At 35.4% G+C, this 27,475-nt stretch overlaps 2 protein-coding genes across 2 annotated transcripts in view; one reads left to right on the top strand and one right to left on the bottom strand.

Moving 5' to 3' along the window:
* DNAH7 (dynein axonemal heavy chain 7) overlaps positions 1-27,475 on the top strand; it is a 118,944-nt gene that overhangs the window by 84,242 nt on the left and 7,227 nt on the right. The window contains exons 47-58 of the mRNA XM_087731018.1: positions 4,522-4,676; positions 5,603-5,793; positions 8,571-8,704; positions 9,414-9,749; positions 12,248-12,374; positions 13,462-13,656; positions 17,253-17,345; positions 22,695-22,871; positions 23,924-24,085; positions 24,823-25,023; positions 25,881-26,042; positions 27,173-27,358. Coding sequence (XP_087587144.1) covers positions 4,522-4,676; positions 5,603-5,793; positions 8,571-8,704; positions 9,414-9,749; positions 12,248-12,374; positions 13,462-13,656; positions 17,253-17,345; positions 22,695-22,871; positions 23,924-24,085; positions 24,823-25,023; positions 25,881-26,042; positions 27,173-27,358 — 2,119 coding nt within the window. The remainder of the gene's footprint in view (positions 1-4,521; positions 4,677-5,602; positions 5,794-8,570; positions 8,705-9,413; positions 9,750-12,247; positions 12,375-13,461; positions 13,657-17,252; positions 17,346-22,694; positions 22,872-23,923; positions 24,086-24,822; positions 25,024-25,880; positions 26,043-27,172; positions 27,359-27,475) is intronic.
* On the bottom strand, positions 17,895-21,630 carry LOC148052304 (baculoviral IAP repeat-containing protein 5.1-like). The gene is made up of 4 exons (XM_087731026.1): positions 21,493-21,630; positions 20,289-20,398; positions 19,846-19,960; positions 17,895-18,395 (listed from the first exon to the last, which is right to left on the bottom strand). The coding sequence occupies exons 1-4, from the start codon at positions 21,628-21,630 to the stop codon at positions 18,207-18,209; spliced, it is 552 nt and encodes a 183-aa protein (XP_087587152.1). The 3' UTR covers positions 17,895-18,206.

Raw genomic sequence — 27,475 nt, 5'->3', positions numbered from 1 at the left:
GAGAGAGCTTTGGTTTTTGGGTTAGTGTAGGGAACTCTTTAGTATGCATTATGAATGGGGCGCCACAAAGTCGTCTTTGCACCCAGTCCAGTCTTCAAAGAACTTTAAAAAAAAAAAAATTAAAATGTGAATTCATAGCAGAGACTTGATTACATCTTTGGAGTGGTGGAATTTACTAAATATTCTTTATAGTTAAAAGCTTGGCAGTTGCAATTGTAGCTTCCTTTTGTAATGTGGTTAGTATCTTATCACAAGTTGAAGAAAGTTTTGGTAAGTAAAGAAGGATTTATTTTTCATTTTGAAATACCCTTTTTTTTTAAATTTTCCCTTTTGTAATTATCTTAAGCTACATTAAAATAAAATACTTTGACTTTATCTAATGATATATTGTTTCATCTAAAACATTTTTGAAAATTCTGCATATTTAAAGGTATTCTCATTCTTATTTGAAAAGTGAAACAAATTCCAAAATCTCAAAATTCCTCATAGAAAGAAAATACAGATCCCATGAACTCTAAATCTAATATTCTTGCCCTTCACTTTTAAGATGATTCTGCATTCTTATATGATATTCTAATACATGCACATCTGTGCCTCTCAGATTGCTAAATACAGAGGTGGGAGCTTACGATAGGCTAAGCTTTATTGCCTTGCATAAGCACTTATGATTTTCATTTGGACTTGTGTTTGTTATGACTGTGAACAAAGAACCTCTCAGTTCCGTCCAGTGTGCTTGCTAATGCATTGCTACTGACTTTTAGCTTTTAGGTTTTGTTCTTAGCACAGCTGAAGCTGAATTGTCCATGGAACAATGTTGCTTTAACTGCTTTTCTGTTTGTGATTGCTACCCATCTACTTCATGTCTGTTGGTTCTTTTCTGTATAACAAATAAATAATTCTTATAATTCTTTTCCATAGCCAGGTTAATAGTTGTCAAGTCTATGAAAACAGGTATCTAACATTTATGCATCTTTTTGACAGTATGCTACTGCAGAAACTTACTAATATAAATCTTTATTTTTTTGCTACTGTTTACATGAACATACTTCTCACTGTTTGAGAAATCTAATGTTGTATAGCACTGGTGAATGAATAATTCTTTTACTGTAGAGTGAATGTTAGGTTTTCACACATAACTGAAATTGTGTATTATAGGGTTAACCTTTGGAAGCATAGATGTGTAGATAATACTTCAGCTTCAGTAACTGGATAGGTGACAAAGTTCAAAATGAAACAGATAAGACAAAAATAATGCACTAGCTAAAGAACCTCAACATACTTTCATTTGACTTTAAAAATTGGCATTGATTGTACTTCTGCATGCAAAACTACTTATTGAAGTTAGAGGATATACGCTGGGATTATGATTGTATATGTAGCTTTTTTAAAAGTATTTACTGTATTAATAATTCAGTCTCTCAGGCTAAACAGTTGACAAATGTTAATGAATTCAACACTTCTACGGTACATCCTAACACTTCACTTTTATAAAGCTTTGATCAAAATTCTCTTTGAACTGATAGAAAGATGATTAGCATTTTAAAACTAAATAACGATAGCTTTTAATTTTGAAATGTGAGATAGAATCTACCTCAAATTGATGATACATATTATGCCTGTAGTTATGAGTTTATGGATAGATGAATTTTATATTAGGACCCCAGGAACCATATAAAATGCAACTCAAGCTTTTTATAATAACAATTTTTTAAAAAAGCATAATTAGAGAGCTATTCAAGGATAATTTGCAAACGTACACAGTGACTGCTTATTCCCATCAGTGAAGAAGGATTTTATCATTGATGAAAGCTGTGTGTGTTTGGCTGTTATTAGAGAACCACTCTTTAGTTAGTCAGTCTTAAGTATTTCATGTGTGTTACACAGTAAGTCTGAAATGGGATATGCTGAAAATAATACGTGAATGAAACTTTGAAGTAATTAGGGAAAGAAATACATACTGTAGGTTTTGGCTGAAGTTTTCTCAAGTCTTAAATTCCTGTTTTAAAATAAGAACAAGCAAAATTATTATGAGCAAATTACATAAACATTGTCTGTTTTAGAATGTGCTTAACATGTAAGTTTACGGTGTTCAGTTTACAGTTTGCAATTGCTGTATCACCTTGTACCATCTTACTCTTAAAATCACCTGGCTATATATCCCTTGGGTCTCCCTTTGGGTTCTCATAAGCAACTGCACTACCTAGCAATTTGGGAGCTCAGCAGTTCTTTCAGTACACTTGGGATCTGTTGGTTGACACTGTTCCTATTGTGTGATTGTCTTCTAATACTACTGATGCTTCTGCCTCATCTGACAGGTGTTCAGATTTCAAATCATCTGTTTGTTTCTCTAGACCTGCTGTGTTACCAAATTTGTCCTTATCTGTGTTTATCAAATTATTCAAAACACTTGTAGTTTTACAAAGCCCACATTTTAACTTTCTTAACGTCTGCTTAGATATCACACTGTCCTGGTGGATTACAAATGCATTTCCCGAAGTTCTCAATGCATTTTACCTGTGAAAGCTTTCTTCCTTCATGGGTAGGCTGGACAGGGTCCCTTCCAGATGACCCATTTTCCTAAATCATTCTACAAGGGGGAGGAAAACCATCCTCCTTTACCTGATGAATGATCACTCCCAAGTCCAATTTGTGATCCATAATGCAGAAGGAACCTCTGTAGCATCCCATGTATAATCTTGGGCTACTGCCACACATAGTACATTTCTCTTCCAAAAGTTTCACTCCTAAGCTTCTGCTGTCTTCCTTCCACAATCTCCATTTTCAGTCCAAAGAACCTAAGGTGCTTGTGCTCCGTATCTCCATATATATTCCTTCTTCTAAGGGATCACATTTATTTGGGCACATTTAACTGTGCAGAGATTCTGCAAGCAGGATCAGTTGTGATTTCTCAGTACAGACTTATTTTTTCACTAATACACACACATGGTAATTAGGACTAACACAACTGAGCTAAACATCAGTTTGCTCATAACTGCATCGAGAACACTTTATAAGTTTGTGCTAGCCAGAAGGCTGGCACTGTGGTGGGGAAATGCTGGCCTCTGTTGCGCCTTGGAAAGGACTGGTTCTGGATCTTGCTGAGCTGCCAGGTCTGACATCAGTTGCCAAAAAAATAACAAACAGTCTCTGCTTTTTTCGTCTTTCCAAAGTTCCATAATTTCTTGTGAGTTACTATTCCAAAGCAACCATCTTCCCTTTCAGCTTTGTTTTTGCTTTTTCTATCTTACATAGTTTTGCTTATCTGGTCTCTCACAGGTTAAGAAAAAATATTTTTTTTCGGTAATGATAGTCCAGAGCCCTACAGCTGCACTTCACAGAACTGCATAGCTGAACCCTTGGATTAAGGGTTACATGCATGTTATTGTGTGTTGTTATATTTACACATGTATAAACAGGCCTTACAACTACACTTAGTCCTTAATAGGTTTGTGGAATAGAGATTGTAACAGAGAAAATAAAGGATTTTTCTCTTTTAAACTGTGCTTTATCTGTTTTAAAATTACTCTCTTGAAAGAAGATCAAAGTTTATAATGTGTTACACAGACATGTTTACATCGCAAGTTTTATTTGTGAATCAGAATTTTTCAAGAGAGAGAGGTTCCATTTAAAAAAAAATTATTAATGATAAATAATTTGCCAGTGTCATTGTGCATAAGCTAACTTGTAATAAGGATAGAGGCTATAGAATTAGTCTGAAAGATTTCTTTTTATGCTGAATCTGGGAAAAAAGGTATTGCTGTTTTTTTCCTTCTAGCAGTAAACTATATTATAACTCCTAACCAACTGGGATCTGACTGATCCAAATTTTTAGGACTAAATTTATTTTGGAATTCTCACTTCTGCCTGCTTAGATAATTTCTAATTTAGGTGATTATTGCTGTAATTGTAATTGACCATTAAAATGTGTCACTAGTCTTAGATATCTTGGTAATGTAGCTACATGTGGTAGAGAATACTGTAAAAAATCTGTGAGGTAGTTATTAAGTCTGCCAAAAATAAAATCCAGAAGTTCTTTGTGTTCATTGCTGCTTAAGGATTAGGGATTAAAAGGTAGATACTTTTGAATCTGCTTATATATTTCCCTTTAGACTAACTCTAAAATGTCTCTGTAGTGGAAAATTTCATCTGTTTTCACTTGAAAATGCTCACTTGTGCATATGACTGTATTAAAACTGTTCAAAATTTCAAAACTTAGAGTGATCTTTTTATTTTGAAAGTGTTATAAAATTAAATGTGATTCAACTTTTTAGGAAGTAAGAAGTCTTATTCTAAGTACTTTCTTTGAAAGAGGAAGATTATGTTTTGTAAATAAAGAACTTTAAGATTCATCTCTCTCCTGTTAAATTCATCAAGGGTTATACCTGTGTGCCTACTACGTTTTCATACTGATGCGCTTTTGGTTTCATCACAAAAGGGAATAAATTGCCTTAAGTAGTACTTTAAGGTAAACCTTTGAAGAGCTTATATTTCAATTTTGAAAGTTCATATTTTTCCCTTCAGTAATGCAAGAAGATGGCCTCTGATGATAGATCCTCAGGGTCAAGCAAATAAATGGATAAAGAACATGGAAAAAGCCAATAGTTTGCATATAATCAAACTCAGCGACCCTCAATTTGTTACAACACTGGAAAATTGCATTCAGTTTGGCAGTCCTGGTAGGTTAATGACTAATGAAAGTGTAAATTACAGAAGAACCTGGAGGGGGCACAATTAGCTAAAAAATGAAACTCCAGTGAGTATCAAATGTTCTTATAGTAAGGAAAACAGAGAAATTTTTTTCTCATTTTGAATCAAATTAGTACTATAGTAATTGAAGTCCTTACCTCAGGTTATAAGATAATTCTTAACACAATATAATTATAATACTCAGTTTAATTTGTATCCTTTAATTGCTTTATGAGATTTTGCTGTTTCTTTGTTTTCATGTTACAATAATTTTATTTCTAAAACATAATGTTGCTTTTATTTGGCTTTTCAAGAGTATAAATACCAGATTGCTAGGCTATGATCATTAACGATTCTTGTATTCTCTATAGTATCTTTATTGCAAGTAGTCTTATTACCCTCGAATAGAAATAAATTAATGAAACACATAGTTACAACTCCAGCTATTTTTCAATGGCTAACGGAACTACAAGTAAAGAAATGGATTGTTTATTCTCCGTTATTTCTTTCTTGATTTTGACAATCTCATACGCTTACAGTGAAAACTGAAGCAGACTTAGTTACCCAAAATTATTTCTGTGCCACGTGGAATTTAATTTGTTGTTATTTCCCTTTTTTAAAAATGGTAGCCTTAAACTGCTGTTCTATGCTATTGGCAGCAGTAATAGTGATAGCATTTTAGTTGCTTTTTTTGCAAATTGATATAATATTGGAAAAAGAAATTAGGGTACATTGATTAATTTTTCAAGCAGCTGAATACTCTAAGAAACATTAACCTTATCTCTAGATATTGCTAGATTAATATTTTTATTGTTTGTACACTGTAAATACACGTTATACATATGTATTGTAAAAAACAGTCAATCGGTAATATAAACGCCAAGAAAGTCCTGCTAATTCTTATATTATTTTGAAGTGCTACTGGAGAATGTTGGAGAAGAACTTGATCCTATCCTAGAGCCACTTTTGCTCAAACAGACGTTTAAGCAGTCAGGGAGTATATGCATTTGCCTTGGAGACTCCACTATCGAGTATGCTCCTGAATTCCGCTTTTATATTACAACTAAGCTGAGAAATCCACATTATCTTCCTGAAACATCTGTTAAGGTGAGAATTTTGAAAGTGAATGTGCAACTCTGTTTTAATTTTAAAATTATTCCTTGGCTAAAACCAGGGAAGAATTTCTGGCATTTGTTTATTCCTCCTCCCCTGCCAATGCTGGGTTTTTCCACACTGCTGGAAGACTGCTGTCATCTTAGAAGCGTTGACATTTCTCGTATCTAATACTTCACCTTGCAATACTGTCAGTATTTCATACTGTCAAGAATTTATTTAATTAATTAATTATTTTTATCACCTTTCCCAGTCTGTATCTCCTGATGCTATTTACTCACCTTTTATTACAAAAATATTTACAAGGACGTAATATAACAGTCACCTCACATGCAAACTCTACATTAGGCTTTCATATTAATGATTTTTATCTGTAGTATAGTTAGGGACAGGAGTCTGAGCAATTCCTGGCATTGTGCCTTGTTTATAACAGATAGAAAATATATTTACAGATTTATATATTTGATAACTATAGCTATTCTTATTTTTCTCTGTTCGGATAAAAAAAGGTGGTTTCCTGCTTTAAAGAATAAAATCGGTGTTTTAGTCATTTTAAGTTGCTTGGGAGATGTATTCCTAATTTTATTTATTATTATTTTTGAAGAACTGTTCATAGAAAAGTATTGCAAATTTACACTTTTGTTAAACATGGGTTATACTGAAACTTAAAACCTTGAAATCAAAACTTTTAAAACTATTATGTTGTTTCAACAATGAAGGAGTTCTGATGCAGGAAAAATGGACAAAAATTAATGAAAGGGAATAACTTCTGTTCACTTCAATGCACATCAAATCATCTAGACATTGATCTTTTATCAAAGAAGGTAATGAGCTGCACATTCAGAAAAAAAAAAAAAAAAAAGATGAAATATGAAAGGAAGAGAACATCCAAAAGATTTACTCTTAGAGTACATATACATTTAAAAGCTATATGAAGGTTACTTCCTAGGAAAAGTTTTTTCTTTAACAGACAATTAAAATCTCCTAGTTGCCAATCAACAGTAAATACAGTTGTCTCCCCCCGCCCCTCCCAGCATATAAAGTTTCTAAAGATGAATCTTCTCTAGTTGGGTTCCATGCAGTCAGACATAAGTTGTTAATTGCTCTAATGAGGAGTGGTTGCTTCATGACATCGTTGGGTATGCTCCCAGCTATACCACACGCTGCTGAGCTAGCTGACTAAGGTGACTCATGTACAGGGAGCAGGAGGCAGAAAAGTAATATCTTGGTATTAGTATTATCAAGTATTATCTTGGTCTGAAGCTAATTGCAACATCCATTGGTGAATTTGTCCCGAGGATTATTCAGGAGCTAGCTAATGAAATGAGTCCAGGGAAGATGGTTATTGATACGGTTACCATATTTCACAGAAAAAGGTTGTACTGAATTCTGATGTGGCTTAAATAGTGAAGCCTGGAAAGAGACATAGGTCATGGATTTACATGTATTTACACTATATAGATATGTATTTGCAGGTATTAGCCATTTGGAGTAGCTTTTTTCTGTTTCTAACATTATTAATTAAATGTAGTAAAACCCACTAAAAATCAGATAATTTTCAGCACTGCTGAGGGAAAGGTGACTTATTCATGTCCATAAAAAATATCATTCTGTCCCTCAGGGACCAAGGAGAAATGTAGAATGTAGACAGCAGTTTGCTCTTAGACCTCAGAGGTTCCAATGTCTGAACCAGCCAAACTTTCAGAGCATGGCAGCTCTGATTGAAAGCTAACTCATGATGCTGTTTGTAACTAGCCTTTTGCTTTGAAGAAGAGAAATGGAGCCTATAGAAGACTCTTGAAGTTTTGAAACATTAGGTCCATTTTATATTTCCCATTACTAAAATTGTTAAATAAGGTGAGGAAGAAATAGGCCATGATGCTTGTGAAGATCTTATTGATTCTTAGTGTCATATACAACTGAAGCTCCTCTCAAAATTCCTGTGTGCAAGAACAGTGTGATATGCTATCTGTGCTCCTAAATTTTTTTCAGATGAGGCTTATCATAACAAAAAACTATTAGTAATGTATTTTAAGAAAGTTAACTTTACAAGCAAAACTCATGAAAAAAAGCCTCAGATATTTGGACAACTTTGAGATATTATTAGTGGCAGAAGCAGATCAAGACAGATTAATGTCACAGGTATTCCATATTCTAACTGATGACTATGTTCAAGGCAAATGTTCTTTTGAAACACAAGTCAATGGTATCTGTACCCACCAAAAAAGCCCAAAGAGAATCTGTAGTCACTATTACCTCGTGTTTTTTTTCCAGATCTATTATAAATATGTCATGGGATGGGAATTCTTCTAAACAATTTTTTTTTTTCCAGTTGCTTATTTTCTCATGAAAAAGAGAATATGATGCTATCCTAATTCTAGGATACAAATATCCCTGTAATAATAACACCACAAATTGCATGTGAACAAGGCCATTAAAGAGAGAAAATGTATGCAGCAGAGGCAGTAACGTTTGTTCACGTTATATGGACCAATCACTTGAAGCACTGATATTCAAAGTTTCAATGTAATTTTGAGGAACAGAATGAAATTCTATACATTCTTGTCACTTCCCTTTTATTGTTAACTTTCTGGGTTAATCCTGGAGTTAGCTTTCCAACACACAATCTTAAACCCTCAGCTACAATTCATTTACTCTCAAAGTTTGGTTGAGCGTACTACATGATACAAACCTCATCTTGTAAATGAAGAAGCATTTTAATTGTATCTGGCCATAACTGTGCTGTTTTTCAAAAGTATTTCTTCTAATAGGTAACATTATTGAACTTCATGATAACTTCAGAAGGAATGCAGGATCAGCTTCTTGGAATTGTAGTTGCAAGAGAAAGGCCAGATCTTGAAGAGGAAAAACAAGCCCTCATCCTTCAAGGGGCTGAGAATAAAAGGTATCAAGATAACTTCCCTTGCTAGGGATAGAAGCAGATTGCAGTTTAAGGAAATACAATCATGGGAAATACATTTCAGAGACCTTTTTTTTTTCTTTAATTTGACAGGAAATTCAAGACTGCTATTTTTGAGAGCCCAAACTTAGTCTTCTGTTTGTTTTTTAGGCTGATTTGGATGAATGCTCTTACTCATATTCCTACTGGTTGTGCCTTTCTTCTTCTGATATGGTTTCCTGTTTCTGGGATTATTAGAAAATGTTAAAGAGCTGAATTGCGGGTTGTGTAATTCCAAAATGTAACGCTTGATCCCATCCTCTGTTTTTATGCATCCCTTCCATGATGTTGGCATATGATTTGCTGTCCTCACAAATTTTAATTAGATATTAATGGCTGTGTTTTAGAAATGTTTTCATTGTGTGCTAGATTTGCACTGATGGTACATGGCAAAGGGTATCTTTCCCCATGGGTCATGAAATGTGCAGTATTCAAAGTGGTTTGCCACTTCCTCCCTTTGCCATCCATTTTTAGCCTGAAAGTGGATAAATGGATAAATTTTTCAGAAATTTAAGGGAATATTTAATAAGAAAAAAAAGGTTTTGTTATGTAAGTTGCATATTATGAATAGAATCTACACATTGTCTTATTTTATAGAAACTAACAGAAAACAGCTGTAGTTTTCACATGTGAAAACTCTTGTATATTATTTTAGGCAGCTAAAAGAAATAGAAGACAAGATTTTAGAAGTTCTTTCAGCCTCAGAAGGAAATATTTTGGAGGATGAAACTGCTATCAAGATATTGTCTTCTTCCAAAGTTCTGGCTAATGAGATTTCTGAAAAACAAGCTGTAGCTGAAGAGACAGAAAAGAAGATTGATGCTACTCGTATGGGCTATCGTCCTATTGCTATCTATTCGTCAATCTTGTTTTTTTCTATTGCTGATCTAGCCAACATTGAGCCAATGTACCAGTATTCACTCATGTGGTTTATTAACCTTTTCATCATGTCTATAGATAATTCGGAGCAATCAGAAGTTTTACAAACAAGGTAAGAGTGATAATTCAGCATTTGTAATTCGTGATGTATTCATAGTTATTCCAGAAATGTTACTGTCATTTCTCCAAAGTGTACTGTCTCAGGCATTGTACTTTGAAATACTTTTTGTACGTATATATGTCAAATATTTTTCTGGAAAATAATTTATTCATAGAAACAAAATGGTACAATATATTACAAGTGCAACATATTCCACTATTTCTATTTAGTAATTGCTACCTCAAGTTGTGTGTGAAATTACAAAGTATCAGTTAGATAAAAATGGTCTACTTGCTTTGATTTTATATTTCACTTCATGTAGTGACTTTGTATGTCTTCAAGAAACAGAGAAGAAACTTTTTCACACAACTGGTGAGAGAGAACGAAGTCTTGTGACTGGAGCTCTTGGCTGTAGAGCGTGCAAGGCAGTAATTATTAACCCAACCATTTTTTTTTATTCAGTTTGATTATTGCTTTATACTTAAGATGTCCTTCCCTCTTCCAGCTTGTACATGAGAACAGGAGAAACTGCAGTCTTTAATGATCTGAATTTTACATGTGATGGACCTCACTATTATGATCACATTAGGATTACTCAAAATATACCCTTGAAGTGAATTATCTACACAGAGATTGTTTAAAAAAAGTTTTTCAGTGTTCTACCACATCAGTTACTAAATTCTACTTTAGTGGCTTTATTTGATCTTCAAATCACAGAGCATTGCATTTGTTACTTAGCTACTTGCCTGTTCATCAAATGAACAAAGGATGGGAGAGGGAAGCTACTCTCCCAATTTGTATATAGAAATTTTCTAGTTAATATTTCAAATGGCAATTTCTGAATTGTCCATTACTGTAGATATTTTATTTAAATACAAGTAAGTTGTAGTACCTGGTAAGTACTTAGTGTGTACTTTAATGTGTAGTGTTCAGTTTGGTGGCATACTGGTTATGAAGGTTATTTTTTAATTGTAATTTAGTCAAGGTCTGGGCAATCTAAGTCTAGCATAACTGTTTTATCAAAGATATTGCTACTAATCATTTAAGTTAGAGCTTAATATTTTGGTATCACATTTGAAACTACCTTCAAGGTAGCCTTTTACCAATAAGGCAATCTGTGTTCTATAAACCTAGCTCTTTGACTTCAAATCTTACTCTTTCATATCTCAAAAAATCCCTGTATGCCTGTGTGCCTAAATTAAAGTAAGGAATAAATAAAATAAACTCATTTCGATTCAGAACCTTTCTGTCAGTAGAAATATAAAGATACAGGACCTGAATCCCAGCTGACGGTATGCATCCCCAGGGAATGATTTGTGTAAGCCCATTTTGATAATTTTGCCCAGTGAAGGCAGAGGAAGACAGACTCACAGAAAATTCTCTGTGAATTAATAATTCACATAAGATTGTTTGTCTTGGGCTATCTTCACTAGTCAGACATGTTTTACTACAGGCTCTGTGCTAAGATATTTTTTTTTTAATCATTCTTTTCTCATGCAAACCATGTTACTTCTGTAACTTGAAAAAAATTTACATTTTGTCCCGTGGCTATCTTTATGTCAGTATTTTGTGTAGAAAATGTATGTATAGCCATTTAACTGATGAGGAATTTTGACATGACTTAAAATGCTAATAAAAAACCAGGAGCATTTATATATTACAGTAATGTTATTAAAAATGGTCTATTTCTTGTTAGCTGAATAGAATAAAACAAAAATTGATTGAAACACAAGACTGAAAAGGAGACACAGATCAAACATAGCTCACTCTCAAGGTTGATCTTCTGTCAAAAGCTTTCCACTTTTCAATTATAATAGATCACACAGGTTTCTGAATGATCACCCTGTCCAAACTGCAGAAGTACCCTCCAAGTAGCTCCCTGCCAAGGGATTGGTGACCTACGTAGCTGGAAAAAAGCCGTAACACCTCTCCACATCTTTGTTACTAACTTGAAAGAATTCTTTGAAGTAGTTGTGCAAATTCAGACACTGCGTTTCTAACCACCCAAATGGACTTTTCCTTATTTTGACTAGGTATTCCAGCTTAAACCTTTATAAAACAATAGATGGCCTCCTTGCTTTGTATTTAAAGGAAATTATTATCAATAAATCACAGAGTTTTAAATATATTTGTATTGTAGCATATTAAGGAAAATACTCTGTAGAATGGGAAACATATTTCAGATAACCTTTAAAGATGGACTGTTTTGGTTTTGGCCCTGGTATTTTTATTCCTAATGAATTTTAAAATTGCTGCTCTTTTCTGCCTCTCCCAAAAGGGACCTCTCACTTCCTCTGAAAATCATGTGTTACTAAGATGTAATTGCACTTAAGTGTGTTTTATGTTATTTTGCTTACAAAATGGTAGATGCATTTAATGATTACTTTGGGGTAATTGACCAGAGACTTTATTAGAATGAAAGAGATTTAAATGGTTTGTAACAGGTTTCCAGAATGCGTACTGTTTGGAGTGATATTAATGGAAGGTTGTTCTTTTTCTGACACCTGTAGGTTGAAGATTCTCAAGGATCGTTTTACTTACTCACTTTATGTCAATGTCTGTCGCTCCCTCTTTGAAAAGGACAAGCTGCTCTTCTCTTTTTGTCTAACTGTGAATCTCCTGAAATACGAAAGATTGGTCAGTAATTAAAAATAATTTGCAGTTTGATATGGTATATATAAAACTGCATATACAAACTACCAGTAATAGGAACATACAGGATAAGAATAGAAAAATAAGTTTATATATAATTATATTACTTAAGCCTCAATTTTGTGGTGTTTTATTTTCATTTTTATAAGCAATTATAAGCATTGAAAAAGATACTCTAGAATAAAAAAAACATATAACAAACAGGTATGGCAAAACTGAGCTAGATGATAACAGTTTTTCTAAACATTACTGAAACCAAACCCCAAACTACTCATCTTTTTCACTTAAGGTGCTAAATGCGTTTATTTTTGCATAGAATTCCTCAAAAGCAAACACTTGTACCAACTAAATTATATTAATTTCTAGTAATTCTTTAAAAAATATTTCTTGACAGGATTTTTAAAATTCATAATGAAATACATGCATTTTAACCGTATCGTCTGCAAAGCACTGGTTGCTTGGAGTTGTTTCTTTCAGTGTAATATGGAAACATTTAAAATTTTAGAAACTTTTGAAATTTTTGTATTGAGGAATACAGAGAAGTGAACTCTTTCAAGAGCTGACAGTAATAATCGTGGGACACCATTCTCGCATTCACAGGGACTTCAATTTAGAAATTCAAGCCATCAAAGAAATTTTGAGATAAAGGAGTATTGAGAAAGGAATGAGTCATGCAATAGTCTAATATTTCTTTTTCATGTTTAGACTTGCATTATAGGAAATGGTTGCAAAACGCATGGTTCCCTGAAATATGTCCAGTATTTTTTTCCTTCAGCATTTTGGGATTTGAAGAATGGGTCTAAAAATCTAATCAGTTAACATTGTTCTTTCCCCAAGTTAGGAATGCAGATGAATCTTTAAATTGTCTCATATCTTAGTTTTTTTGATTCCTTAAATTCATGTTTAACTGAAAACCAGACACTGAATACTTTGGAAACAACCTTTTAGTAGTTGTATAGAAGCTTTTTCAACTAATGCAAGAATTCAGATAAAGGTACTGATTTCCTACTTAATGTACTAAAACCATCAGATTTTATTTATTTAGTCCTGAGAGCAGTGTTTTTCATTGTAGATTAATGAGAAAGAGTGGAAATTTCTGTTGACTGGAGGCATAGGTTTGGACAATCCCTTTCCTAATCCATGTACCTGGCTTCCTCCAAAATCATGGGATGAAATTTGTCGACTAGAAGATTTGCCGTGCTTCACAAACATTCGTAAGGATTTTACGCGACTGAAGGATGGATGGAAATTGGTATATGACAGCTTGGTATGTTAACATTCCTGATTGCTTGCATTCATAAGCTAATTAACACATTGAAAATATTTATTCAGGGAAAATAAAGTGCTGTGATTTTACATCGTATGTTCTTACATATATGAATGTAAATATTTAAGCAAATGGTGTGTAGTAGTAGATTATTGCCAATTTGTCAGGTGGCTTCTGAATAGCAAGTCATGATTTGAATTGAATTTGGATGGAAAAAAGGCAACAAAACCTGGAGTGGTAAGGTGATAGTGAAAATTGCTAAACTTAAGGCAACCACTGTCCATTGTCAGTTGGCATGGTTTAACCCCAGCCAGCAACTAAGCACCACACAGGCGCTCGCTCGCTCCACCCACCCCGCCCCCAGTTGGGATGGGGGAGAGAATTGGAAGGGTAAAAGTGAGAAAACGCGTGGGTTGAGATAAGAACAGCTTAATAATTGAAGTAAAATAAAATAGTAGTAATAAAATAATAATAATATAGAAAGCAAGTGATGCATGATACAATTGCTCACCACCTGCCAACTGATGCCCAGCCCCGAGCAGTGATTGCTGCCCCCTGGCCATATACTAAGCATGAGATCATACGGTATGGAATAGCCCCTTGGCCAGTCTGGGTCAGCTGTCCTGGCTGTGCCCCCTCCCAGCTTCTTGTGCACCGGGCAAAGCATGGGAAGCTGAGAAGTCCTTGACTAGTGTAAGCACTACTTAGCAACAACTAAACCATCAGTGTGTTATCACGTTATTCTCATACTAAATCCAAAACACAGCACTATACCAGCTACTAGGAAGAAAATTAACTCTATCCCAGCTGAAACCAGGACATCGGTCTATATATTTGCTTTCCATGCTTTGAGGATGCCTTTTCATGCTATTATGTAGCATGCTGCTTTCCTGGATAAGTGTAAAAAACCAGTTATTGCCATGTAGAGAAACTAGAATGGGATTCAGGAGACCTGCAATTCCCTATTCTTGCAGTGACCTGATACATGCATTAATGACTTTGTTTTTATCTAACTTCATCACTGTTTCCTTAAAATCTAAGCTCTTTAGATGAATTTGACTCCATATTTGGGCACTTGCTTCATCTTTAATCTTACTATTACCTCCTTTTTTTTCTTTTATTATACTCCCCCCTTCTGCTTCTTGATATGCAAAGTGCTCATCGTACACATACCTCCTGAAAAAATGATTAAAAATTTATCCTTCTTTCCTACTTACACCATATCTGACCATAACCACTTCCATGTTCAGATAATACTGTCCATTTGTGCTAGTCCATTGAACCACTTTTTTTACTGTTAACTTAAATGATGAAAATTTATCTCCAATATTCAGTCAAATGACCCAGGACTTCATACACCCATTTCAAAGAGATTAATTGTGTGGTTTATTCATCATAAACGCCAAGGATTTAGAAATTCTTTCTATTTAAAAAATGGGCTTAAAGTATGCAGAGAGGAAAAGAATGGATTTTTGGTTGGAAATGCTCATAAGTGTATGATGAGAGACATTAAAGAAATTAAGCAGCTGCAGCTCCTTCAGTTGTCCAGATTGCAGGAAACAGGCAAATAGCAGAGAGAAAGCTTTCCTTGGGTATTTACAAAAGGATACAGCAAGTTGAGGGCTTTAGTTCTTCTTTGGGAAATAGTTGTTAGGAAAATGAACAGAGAAGTGATGGCATTTGAAAAAGAGATTGAGGGAGGGGACTACTTCATTATGCACTTTAGGACTTTTTAAAGCAATGCCTAATATAAATGAAAGGTGCTGACTTTTAGAAGTAATGATTCAAGATGTGTGTGATAGCTATACGTGCATTCACACAGCCAAACTGAAATAAACAGGAATTCCTTCATTTAAGTGGCATTCAATAAAATGAAATCTATAGAATCAGGTCATCAGTTAACTGATAAAGAATCTAATAAACAGTAACACTGAAGCCAGGAACATTCAGTTACTGAATCTTGAGTGGTAGATCAAAAGGAATGGCATTATCTATCACTGTCCTGCTATAGAAGAGTTGCTATGCCTTTTACTTACAAAACATTTTTGTTACTTATCTAGCTTTAATACAAGTACTTTCATGTGAATGCACTGTAATTTTCAAAAATGCTAGTAAGTGGGTCTTGGGGAAGATTCCTTTTTGATAGCTGCATTTTTTTTATCACCAGTATAGTTTATCCCCAGTAATATGCAACCAGCTTTTTCTCCTGTCTTGTTAGTGATACACAAATTTAAATAACGGGCACTTTCATGCATGTATGCACGTGTGTTAAAGAGAGAAGGCACAAAATCAGTGTTGCTTGAGCCATTTTGTCATCAGCAACCATACGCTGAATACGAACGTTTTTCAAAGGAGTTTGAGATGCACTTTTCTCCTCCTACTGTTGTAGATCAGGTTGCTTCCAAAAGTAGGGGAGACCTGACTTCAACTCCCCAGTTCAAGGACTCCATGTATTTTATCTAAAGTTGTAGTGCATGTTTTGGAGTAGGGACTGAAACTCAGGTCTCCTCTAGCTGGCTGACTTAATCTCAAAGCTACTGATGCATCTACTCTCATGGAGAACTGAAGAGTTTTTGGCACAGTGGCACAACTCGATGGAGTCTTTGGGGCAACCGTCACTCCTCAGTATTACCTAATTCACTCAGTTTTCTACAAAGCTTGCAAATTCTTAGCTAAAGTCTTCAACAGCTGTTACAGGTGTTGTTCTGAGGTACCTATTTTTCCCATATATTAATATAAAAAAATAATGCAGCATTCTGAATTTCAATCTAAAACTAAGTGCCTAGAAGTTGGGGAAGGAGGGAGCCAGGCTCCAGATCCTTAGCAGAACATGAGCTCCATAGTGATTTGATTTGCTAAATCAAAGTTGCTCAGAATGCAGTTTGTGCAGGTCTGTCTGCATACCTCTGTGCCCAACCATTTGCAGGCAAGCCCAAGAGGCTTACCAGCAGAGCTGTAATACCAGTTTCCAGAAAGGCATACCTAGCTGGCACTGTACTTCAGTCTAATAAGACCTTAACATGCCACACAACTGCTGTTCCCAATCTGATAACTGCAGTAGCAACATAACAGCTGGATTATTCATAGGCCATTTACAAACTAAGTTCTCTGGTGCATTGACTTAATTTTCTGATTCTTGTTTTCCTGCACTCATTTTCTGCATTCAGATGCAGCCCAACTCATAGTTATTATGTAATACTGTAATGTGATTGTCATAGATTCTATGGTTATCATTGTAATATTGAAGACTTAGCCATAATTCAGTTCTAACAGAAAGAGGGAGGTAAAGTGCATTTTCAGGTTTCCTCCACCTCATTCCACCTCCACTTTCTAGAGGAAAACTTTGGGTTATTATCTTTTAAACACTTAATCACTATAACTTCTCTGCTACAAGAGAAGCTGCTTAGATAAACATATATTTAAAGTTGTTTTTTTTTTTTTTTTTTTTTAAAAAACACTTTAAGCATGTCAAGCCCATTTCTGTAGATTAAGAAAAAGTACATTATGGATTGATGTGTCAAGTTAAAAGATAATTCACTCTCACTATAGGTAATTGACAAATGCTTTAAAGAATGTTGAAATACATATGCTTTTAGGATCCCCAGCACGAGGATTTTCCTGCAGAGTGGCAAGACAAGTTGGGGGAGTTCCAACGGATGCTTATCATTCGCTGCCTGAGACCTGACAAAGTATGTATGGAAATTTTGCCTTATTCAAAAAGGTCTGTTCATCTTAGAAATTGAAAGTATTTGCAAGCATGCATTTCAACTGTGTTGTCTACAACCATTCTAAAACAGTCTATCATAAAAGAAAATAGGAATTAATGAGACTTCAAAAAACCAGCAAGTTTGAAATTGTAATGAAAAAACTTTTTAAAACAGAAGGGTAGGCCTTTGGCTTTTGTTAAGTTTCAGTGAACACACCAAAATCCCCAGAGCTCTTCCTTCTTGAGACTGTCTTACAAACCTTGTGACTTTCCTTTTTCAGTACACCTGCTATTTTTGCTTATGTAACTTTTTTGATGGATGTCACTATCTATGGTAAATTTCTAAGGTCTAGATCTAGGAAGATAGTTTAATGGTAAGCAGGAGTGTAGATAATGTAGGTGCTTAAAGGCAGCAATTATTGCAGACACACAGATCCATTTTGTTCTATGGAAAGTGTTCTGAAGCAGAACTGTTCTGATTTGAGGCTGTCTAGCTGTAAGGCTTGAACGTGGCACAGATCAGAATAGGTGCTCGCAGTTGTGAATCTTTATTCCAAAAAAGTCAACCTACTAAAAACCAGAATATAAGTATTTGCTTAGACATTTTTCATATATTCACAGGTTAGTGGGACTACTATTAATCCACACCTAGCCATAATGACAAAGCACATTGTGAAAGATCAGAGTTAGAATAAACAGCTATGACCTCTGTTCCAGAGAGCCTATGAAAGGAATTCTCTATATTTCCTCACACAACTGTTTAGCTTTATATTAGTACTCAGATAAAAATATGAATGTTTGTACCATGTGAAGAAGAGAAACTTTTAGAGTCAGACTTTACACTTCACTTCTCTTGGATTTTTTTTGACTGGCAGTATGAGCTTTCAGAATGTTGGGCAGATGGATCAGCATGGAGAGGCACTGGCGACGGTGGTGTATACTGATGCTTGGAGACAAAGCTATCCACAAGACGCTGCCTAGTTGCGGTGACTTCTTCTTCAAAAGAGTTTATTATTCTTCTGCCAGTTTTGCACTTAAAGCAAAGCAAAAGATCGAGACTTTCAATTGAGCAATTTAACTGTCTAGTTCAACCACATTCAACACTTAGATCCTCAAAAACACACTGATCTGGCAGTAATTCTAGCTTAGAAGTCTCCTTTTGGCTATGGTCAGCAATGAATGGCACAGAGCAGTTTGGCAGATATTTCATATGCATACCCCCATTTGATTCAGAAACTCCTCCACCAGCCTTGCTGGTAGGGCTCAGTTCAGTGACCATTTTTGGTTATGTCTAGTATACTTTTTATTTTAAAGTAAATTGTGAACCTACTGTTGAGCTGTATTTTAAATCACATTAGGGAGAGAGACTGCAGTTTGATTTTCTTCTGTGTGAAGAGGCATGATCTCGCTTCTCAGGATGCAGTAGGATATTGGTACTTCAAGATGGCAGCATGCTCTGGATCAGCCCTAGTGCATAACCTCCCAAGCTATTGGTGACAATATTCTTGGGGTAAAGTGTCCCCACTTGAAGCTGCTGGTTCAAATTTTCTATATGCTATGCTTAGAAATAGAGTAATATTATGGCTAAAACCCCTTTTGTACCTTGGAACACTCTAAATCATTCGCTGTTCAGGTTAGATAACAGCATAATCTTCTCGCTCTTAGTCCACCCTTTAAGATATCAGACTGCTCCCACTGCGGCATGTGATCCTATTTTTACGTATTTGAGTCTCAAATACTTAATTTAAATACTTAACCTTGACAGTCTCCAGGTATATTTTCAATACGGAACATTATCAGCAAGGCAAAGATCTTATTTGTGCAAACCCACCAGGAAGTAAGGTGCAGAACCTTTACTGTGCCTCATCAGGGAACTGGGCTCTCTTGATTCTTACTGTCCATAGGACTAGGGGTCATATATCAAAGATCAGCTGATCGTGATCAACTAGTAGAAGAGGCTCAGTTTTGTGTGCTTTTGTACATGCCAACACTGTATGCATGAAATCCCAGAAGTGGGGAGGAGTAAAACTGCATAACTGTAAAACATTTGAAAGGGGCTTTAAAGTTTGAAAGCTTAATTAGACCGATTTACATGTAAAACTGGATATTTGAAAGAATGATCTCGTCAAATTTTGTCTTTTCACGTGTTGTTCATCCCTCCTGAGAAAGATAGAGCTGCCTATTGTAGAGCTTCCTGGATTGATTGATTATTGCACCCAAGATATTTTTTCTGCTCTAATGAGTTGTTGTAAAAACGTTTCTAAAGGAAACAGGTTTTCCCTCAAAAGCTAGACAATAGACTACACTGAGAAGTGTTCAGGTGCGGATTTCTTAGCCAATAATGCACATAAATCATTCAGAATAAGTCATGTTCTAGCCTTACACGATCACTCTGTGCTGATGCTTGGAAATCTTAGAGATGGAAGTTCTTGTTTACATTCTAGGTTTGAATCTTATATTAGGATTATTTGGTTAACACTTACAAGGAAGGTTCTCAGCCGTGTCATCTCCAGCATGTAGTACTCCTCCATTGTCAGATCATCGAAGTGCTTAGTAAGGGATAAAAAGCCACAGCTGTGACGTTTGGTGTGTTCCTCCCTGCAATGTAAACCCAGAATAAGAACAGGTATTAAAACCATGAAAGTTACATTTCAAGAGATGAAGAAATCTGGACAGGTCTCTTCAGTACTTCTACTGTCTATCAGTAGAAAAAATATCACACAGAAAACATACAAAATGGATTTTAGTGGATCTCAGATACAAGCTAGTTGAACTATTTCAAGGTTACCAGGTAAGATATAAACTTTCAGTAGGCTTCAGTTTTGTGAATTGTGACAGAGAAATTGGTAATTTTATAATGAGTAAGGGGATGTTGTCAAAGAAGTTTGGAGGAATACTTCAAGAACATTGTTATATCTGTGCTTACCATGGGTCATCATTTGGTTCCCAGCCCTCCAGTTCTATCAAGCAAAAGAAACATTTTGCCACATCTGGTTCATTTGCATTTGGACAGTGGACAAAGCCCGCCTTTGCCATCTGCAGGTGACAGTTTAGAAGTTTAGAGCCTCATCCAACACACTGCTCATGTTCACATTAGCAAGCTGTTTCTGAGAGCTTGCAAGTAATGCCTCTCCCCACAATGTCTATCAGCACAGATCAGGCTGAAAAATAAATTTTAAATGTGAGGACTGCAAGCAGGTAAATAAGCAACTAGTAAAGGAACAAGGAATAGGCTACAAGTAGTGAATGGATTTCTGCATAGCTGTGGTACCTGCAGGCTACTAGAGTCCCTTTGTTCTACCAGGTAACATCTAGTAGATGCCATGCTACACAGGCATTTCAGTAGCAGTGCATGAGATCTTCCATAGCCAGGACTTTAAAGAGTATTTTCAGAGAAAAAACATAGTATAAGACCATGGACATAGAGAACTTCTAGATATAAATTATGAGTAAAATGCTACATCTTTAACTTCTATGTTTTTCTGTCACTTTAGAATCACATCTGGTCAGAACACTAAAAATTAAGTAAGTTTGTTTCAGTTATCAAACTTCACACCTTCTCAGATAACTCTTGCAGTACGACTCATCTGAGATCCAGCCTGGAAGTTTCATGTGTGTGCCGAAGTAGAAGTCAGGTGGATTTTTTTTTTAATGCTCAAGTCAAAGCCTGCAGGAACATCGTAAACATTAAGTTCTCTAAAATTTAAATAATTTCAATTTCTGGATTTTAAGTAGTGATTATTCTGCTACTTCATCCTTCCTGCTGGTTGTGTATTTGTTTCTTCTACTGTAGACTTCTTTTTTATGAATGAAAATTTGCAGTCAGAAAGACTACATAGTACAAGAAATTAACTTTTAAGTGACAAGAACTAAAAAAACGAAAACAAGAAAAGTAAGTATATTCAATTCTGTAGCTAGACTAGTGAACTGAACATGCAGAAGCCAGTCATCCTACTACAGTATTTCTGAGCAGGGAACAGGGGAAAGTTTGAGTATTCAACTTTTCAGCTTCAGGCTTAGTGGAAGCTCACAACTCTTCTTGAACATGAATATACCTAACAGTGACTTCACATTCAGGCACTGTATGTAAAAAAATAAGGCATAGTCAAAATATCCATTTTCAGACTTACGTTCTCTGGAGTGCACTTGCAGTTCTCTATAAAAGGCCAGTTTGTGAAGGTTTTTAAACGGTTCTCATATTCATACATATCCTTAAAATCACTCAAGAGCTGGGAAGCCAAACCAAGCTCTTTCAAGAGCATCTCCATCTATAAAGCCTGTAATTAGTATAGCCCAGACCCTCCCTCCTGCTATCAAATTTAAGGCATTATACTAATTGGTGACACATTGCACCTGTAAAGCAGGGTAAATTTTTAAGTAAGTAAAAGCACAGGTGAGCTTATGAGCAGGACAATCAAGAGAAATGGAGCTACTGGAACTTTTTTTCCCCTGTGCCACATTCTGCGTACTTGGTCACACTATATATTTATTAACTGAAAGCACCTATGCTAATGCAGTACAAAAATTACAAATTTTATAATTGAAATGTCAAAAATGCAAGTGAAAAACTCTAGTTACGAATACAGCAATTTTTACACATAAAAATTTTAAAAACATTATACTGATTGTGACCAAAGTGGTTGAATTAACATTGGTATTTGAAACCTTCAGTGTTTCTTGAATTTCGTGTTCAGAGATTAAATCTTAGTATTGTGTTTGCAAATACTGTTGCATTTCTTTAAAGGGGAGTTGGCTATTGTAAAATATTCTAGAGTGTGTCCAGAGATAGAATGAATGGTGATATTTAAAAGAATTATATCTGTAAGGGTTTATGAGATAAAAGCATTAAGCTGTCATTTTATAAATTGTCTCTCATTTTGGTACAGAGCCCAGTTACCTTCAGTAGGAAGTTTAAACACCAGTGTGTACAAGACTGCTCTACACAGCAGTTTTCTAAGCCAAGATCTTAACACCTTTGAAAGGTGTTGCATTATGAGACTTGAAAATTGAAATCCTCTCCATAATTCAGATGGAATAAGTGCAGAAAAAAATCTGGCTTCCTATGCCAGCACATTAGTCTGTCCAGATGTGGTGACAGAAATGAGATTAAGGATCATTTGCATAGGACTTCTAATATCAACCCTCTCAGAGCGTCTTTTTTGCCTAGATTTACACACGCTAAGTCATTGATTCCTCTGGGACTGTACTTGTATCTAATTTTATATGCAGGTATACTGTCCTTGAAATTTATATTAAAACATTAAGAGTAATATATGTTAATGCTTACACAAAAATAGGACACTTTAATTCTATTTTTCCTTTTTTTTTTAAGATAATACCAATGGTGCAGGAATTTATCATCCACAACCTGGGCCGTCCATTTATTGAGCCACCTCCATTTGATTTGTCAGAAGCATTTTCCGATAGTCATTCTTGTGCACCACTGATATTTATACTTTCTCCTGGTGCTGACCCCATGGCAGCTCTTCTTAAGTTTGCTGACGATCAGGTATTTTAATATCTCCAGACTTTTTAAATATAGCTGCTGCTTGTGTGTAAGTGTGTGTGCATGCGTTTATGTTTGTATCAAGGAACATTATTTAAGTAGAAGTTGAAATGCCAAAATAAGCTCAAAAACCTGTTTTTAACTGCCCAAAAACATGTTAAAATTGACCCTATGGTTCTCTTTAACACAAAGCACTTACTAGTGCAAGTGGATTGTTTTTAGGAATTAATAGTTTGTCTATTGTTTATAAGAAATTGTACGTTGAATATTTTTGGCATATTTTATAATGTTGTGATGTCATGATCTATTTAACTAACTAGTTTGTGTAATCTCAAGTGGAACATGGAAAAATGGAACAAACCCATAATGGTTTAAATGTTCATTGTAAGGAATCTTATATGAAACTGTTTTGTTTTGTTTTGTTTTCTAATAAGCCTTATGTGTAATATAATACTTAATTTTAAAACACTGTAGTAATATAGGACCCTAGGATCTTGGGTGGCATTTACACCTCAGAAATCAAATACGGATTTTTGTTGGCTTTGACTGTCATTATTACGGCATTTAAAACAAAAAATTCCCAACAGCCTGAATAATTTCTTATGTAGACAAGTACTGTTATAATACTAGAAAGCTGCTGTTTTCTGGTAAGATATATTTCTTGCATTTCCTGACTATTATTCTGTCACAGTTCTGTGCTGTTGAGAATGACAGACATACTTCAAGTGTCCAACCACCAAGCTGCAAATGTATTCTACATTTTATAGTAGGTTGTCTACATCCTTAAAGAGCATACTGTTTTCAGGAGTATTTTGAAACTGTCAGAATTTTACAGTTCTGCATTAAATGGATGTGTAGTTGGGAGATTTTCACTGGAAGATAGATAAGAGGCTTTAGTCAACTGGAATGACATGAAAAAAATATTTAAACTGTATTTTAAAATATACTGTATGTGAAATATTTCAAGAATACATATAGACGTGAACTCTTATACCAGAAGGTTTAGTGTATTTATGCAACATTATTCTTACTTATCATATGCTTTCTATATGCAGGGGTTTGGTGGTACAAAGCTTAGTTCTCTGTCACTTGGTCAAGGCCAAGGCCCGATAGCCATGAAAATGATAGAGAAGGCAGTAAAGGAAGGAACATGGATAGTTCTGCAAAATTGCCATCTAGCAAGTTCATGGATGCCAATACTGGAAAGAATCTGTGAGGTAAAAATAAGTATTATCTTCTTCTTATAAATACTTTTGAAGGCATGTCTGATCATACAGGCGACTGCAAAGCCAGCTTAGCATACTTCATGATGATTCCCATTATATAAGGGTAATCATCATATATTGATGCTATCTTTTTCCTTCTGCCTGCTGGAATAGAAAGTGCTCACAAACATGGTGGGTCTGGCCCATTCCTTGAATGGTAAATCCCCGCTGCTACAACAGTCTCTTCAGGCCAAGAGCTTTCATCGTATGTCCATTGGACAAGGAATTTTACTCTTGAACAGCTCTAGTTTTCCGAAGAGGTACTAGTGTATATTTCCTTCTCTTTTCCCCCCTTAATAAACTTAACACATTTCTGATGTATACCTATTATTGCTATAGCCCTTCCCAGAACAGCTGTAGGACAGTAAATGGGCAAAGTATACATTCCATTGCTCTTGTGGTACAGAGCCTGCACTTGGTTTTGTTCGTATATTCCACAAACATGCACGGAGAGGACAAATTTTAGTTCAAAATACTGAAGTCTTGAATAAAAATACACCAGCTGTAGAAGGGAGGTTGTCATTTGTAACTGTGACTTTCACTACAATCACATACAAGCATCTAAGAAATTCAACTTTGGACTGGTAAATTTTCCCACTTTAAAAAAAGTTGCTTTAATAATAACACTTGAGGTGTATATTAATCTATTGTGTCTTCCAGTGGCCTGTTTTTATATGCGTTTATTGTAGGAGCTAAACCCTGATACAACACATCCAGATTTCCGAATTTGGCTCACCAGTTACCCATCTGCCACGTTCCCGGTGTCTGTACTTCAGAATGGAGTGAAGATGACTAATGAAGCACCAAAAGGTTTACGGGCCAATATAATTCGTTCGTACCTGATGGATCCAATATCTGATCCTGACTTTTTCAACAGCTGCAGGAAACCTGTTAGTAATGTTGTAACTTTGTAAATCAGTTAAAGCAGACCCTGATGACTGTGTGTGTGTATGCTCTGGGGGAGAAAAACCTCCCAAATTAAATAGCTGTCTTCCACTGCAATGAAACTGGTTTTGATTACTGGCAATAGTGAAGTAAATTTAATTTTTATTTTATTGCTTGTCTCCTACTTCTTCAATTGAGATTTTGTGGTATGGCATTAATAATACAGATCTCTAGTTTAAAAAAAAAAAAAAGTAAGACTGGGAAAAAATCTTAACCACACTTTTAATAATTAGATATCTGTTTGCAAGCATATTTTACATTATTTTACATTTTTTTCCTATAATTAATGTAGTTCTTCTAAATGAGGTCATATACTTTGCTAAATCGTCTCAATTGAAAAACAAAAACAAAAGTTCCTACCTGAAATTTTTCTTTAAAGGCCTGAAATCTATCTTGATAATGAGAAAAAGCAGAAATACTGTGTGAACAATGTTTTATAATACAATGGTGTGGGAAAAAAAAAATTCATAGATACATGGTCTGATACACATAGTTGTATGTCATGTATATTAATTATGTATGCATGGATATATAGCTTTTAAAAATGAAACTGCTTTGAGGGTTCACCCTGGTTTAAGAGAATATTTAGACCTGCTGCTTATGGCAATTTGATGGCTTCCTGCTGAAGGCCGTTGTATGTCAAGAAAAAAACTACCCCAGACTTGTAAACAGTATGTTACCAGAGCAGGAGATGCTGGGTTTTGAGTTGACTCAAAGACAGCACTGCTGTGCTGGACGTGAGAAAAAATGACATGGTTTAAACCAGCCATGAATTATTAATGGCGTTGCATTTGGTTTTAAGGCTGAGTTCAAGACATTGCTGTACGGCCTCTGCTTCTTCCACGCGCTGGTCCAAGAACGGCGGAATTTTGGGCCATTGGGTTGGAACATTCCGTACGAGTTCAACGAGACCGACCTGCGCATCAGCGTGCAGCAGCTGCACATCTTCCTCGACCAATACGAGGTACAGCAGCCTCTCACAGTGGCCACCGGTCCTTGCTTGCACTTTGCAGGATTGTTAGTGCATGTACCAATGCAGGCTGAGTGCTGCCACGGCAACAGTTTAGTGGGGACAGTGAATTAGAAACCAAGGTCTGCTTGCAGTAGTGCTAACCACATTCATTTTCAGTGGTTAGTGTTCCATGACCAGTATATAACTAATGTGGGAAACTTTCAAATTACAATTTAGAAGTTCTGCCATGCAAAATAGAGCGGTGTTTGTTCCATAGAGTTGCCTTATTTGTTGGAATCTTATCCTGCCCCTCAGCAGGAGCTGTGGATTCAGCTCCTGGGGATGTTACTGCAAGCTGTAGAATACCGTACTAAAGCACTTAATAGCTAACTGTGATTTACTCAATGATGGGGATAATACTAGACCCTGGACTGTTGCAGATTGATAACGACCTTGATCTATTTGTGTAAATTTGGCAGATGACAAGCTTATGAGCAAATGTAATGCCTAGCAGGGAGTGAAGCATTTTTTCTCTTGAAAGATAACTTGTACGTAGTAAACAGGTTTCTTGGTACTTGTTTCGACTGGTTTGCTTTATCCCAGTTCTCGGCATATCACCCCCTCTTGCCCTGACTTCCTGTGAATAATTTCTCTCTTATCACTCATAATTTGCTCCTTTTAGGCACCTAAGAGGAGTCCACCTTATCCCAACCTCAAAAGTTGAAGCATGTTTGATTTTATTTTCTAAAAAAAATTAATAAAATAAAATTCATGAGCACAGCTATGGACCTGTGACAGCATACATTTATTTTAGAAGTATGTATAGCCAAACAAGTAGAGATAATTTTGGAAAAGTTTTCCATAAACTTGTACTCGGGGAGTTCCAGCTGTATTACTATGGAAATTTTTGGTGCTATTGTTCTTCAAAAGAAGCAATGCTGGGTGACTTGATGGATGATTATTAAAGTATTTGAAGATCAGGAGATCAATGGTACAAGCATGAACTAGCAGAAGTAAATAACAGCTTTTAAACTTTCCAGTGAGAATTCTGGATGACTTCCAAATAAATTACAACGATACCAATATGGCTGTCCAGAGAAGCGCGAGGCTGCAGTTCAGATCATTGTCTTGCTTTTTTTCAGGAGGTGCCGTATGACGCTCTTCGCTACATGACTGGAGAATGCAATTATGGTGGCAGAGTCACTGATGACTGGGATCGGCGTACGCTCCGTAGTGTACTAAACATGTTCTTTTCCTCGGAAATCATTACAAATGTAGATTATAAATTCGATCCAAGTGGCATTTATTTTGCTCCTCCTGAAGGAGATGTAAGTATCCCAGAACAACAGAATTAGCAACAGTTTATTTTGTTTTAAGAACAGATCTTATCTTTACTGACATTGATATGTGCCGTAGCGCTTACTGTTGTCACTGCTCGCTTCTGT

The sequence above is a fragment of the Nipponia nippon genome, unplaced genomic scaffold, assembly GCF_047370975.1.
Source record: "Nipponia nippon isolate SJK-2023a ecotype South Korea unplaced genomic scaffold, ASM4737097v1 scaffold_5, whole genome shotgun sequence".
Taxonomy (NCBI): domain Eukaryota; kingdom Metazoa; phylum Chordata; class Aves; order Pelecaniformes; family Threskiornithidae; genus Nipponia; species Nipponia nippon.
Note: the sequence above shows the minus strand (reverse complement) of the source record. Positions and strands in the feature narration are given on the sequence as shown.

Excerpts from the sequence above, each read along its gene's own strand:
- LOC148052304 (XM_087731026.1), bottom strand. The coding sequence starts at position 21,630 with ATGGAGATGCTCTTGAAAGAGCTTGGTTTGGCTTCCCAGCTCTTGAGT. Across the intron at positions 19,961-20,288 it reads GAACCAAATGATGACCCATG|GGAGGAACACACCAAACGTC; the intron begins GTAAGCACAGAT and ends TTTACATTGCAG. Across the intron at positions 18,396-19,845 it reads CACGGCTGAGAACCTTCCTT|TGCAAAACTGGCAGAAGAAT; the intron begins GTAAGTGTTAAC and ends CTTTGCTTTAAG.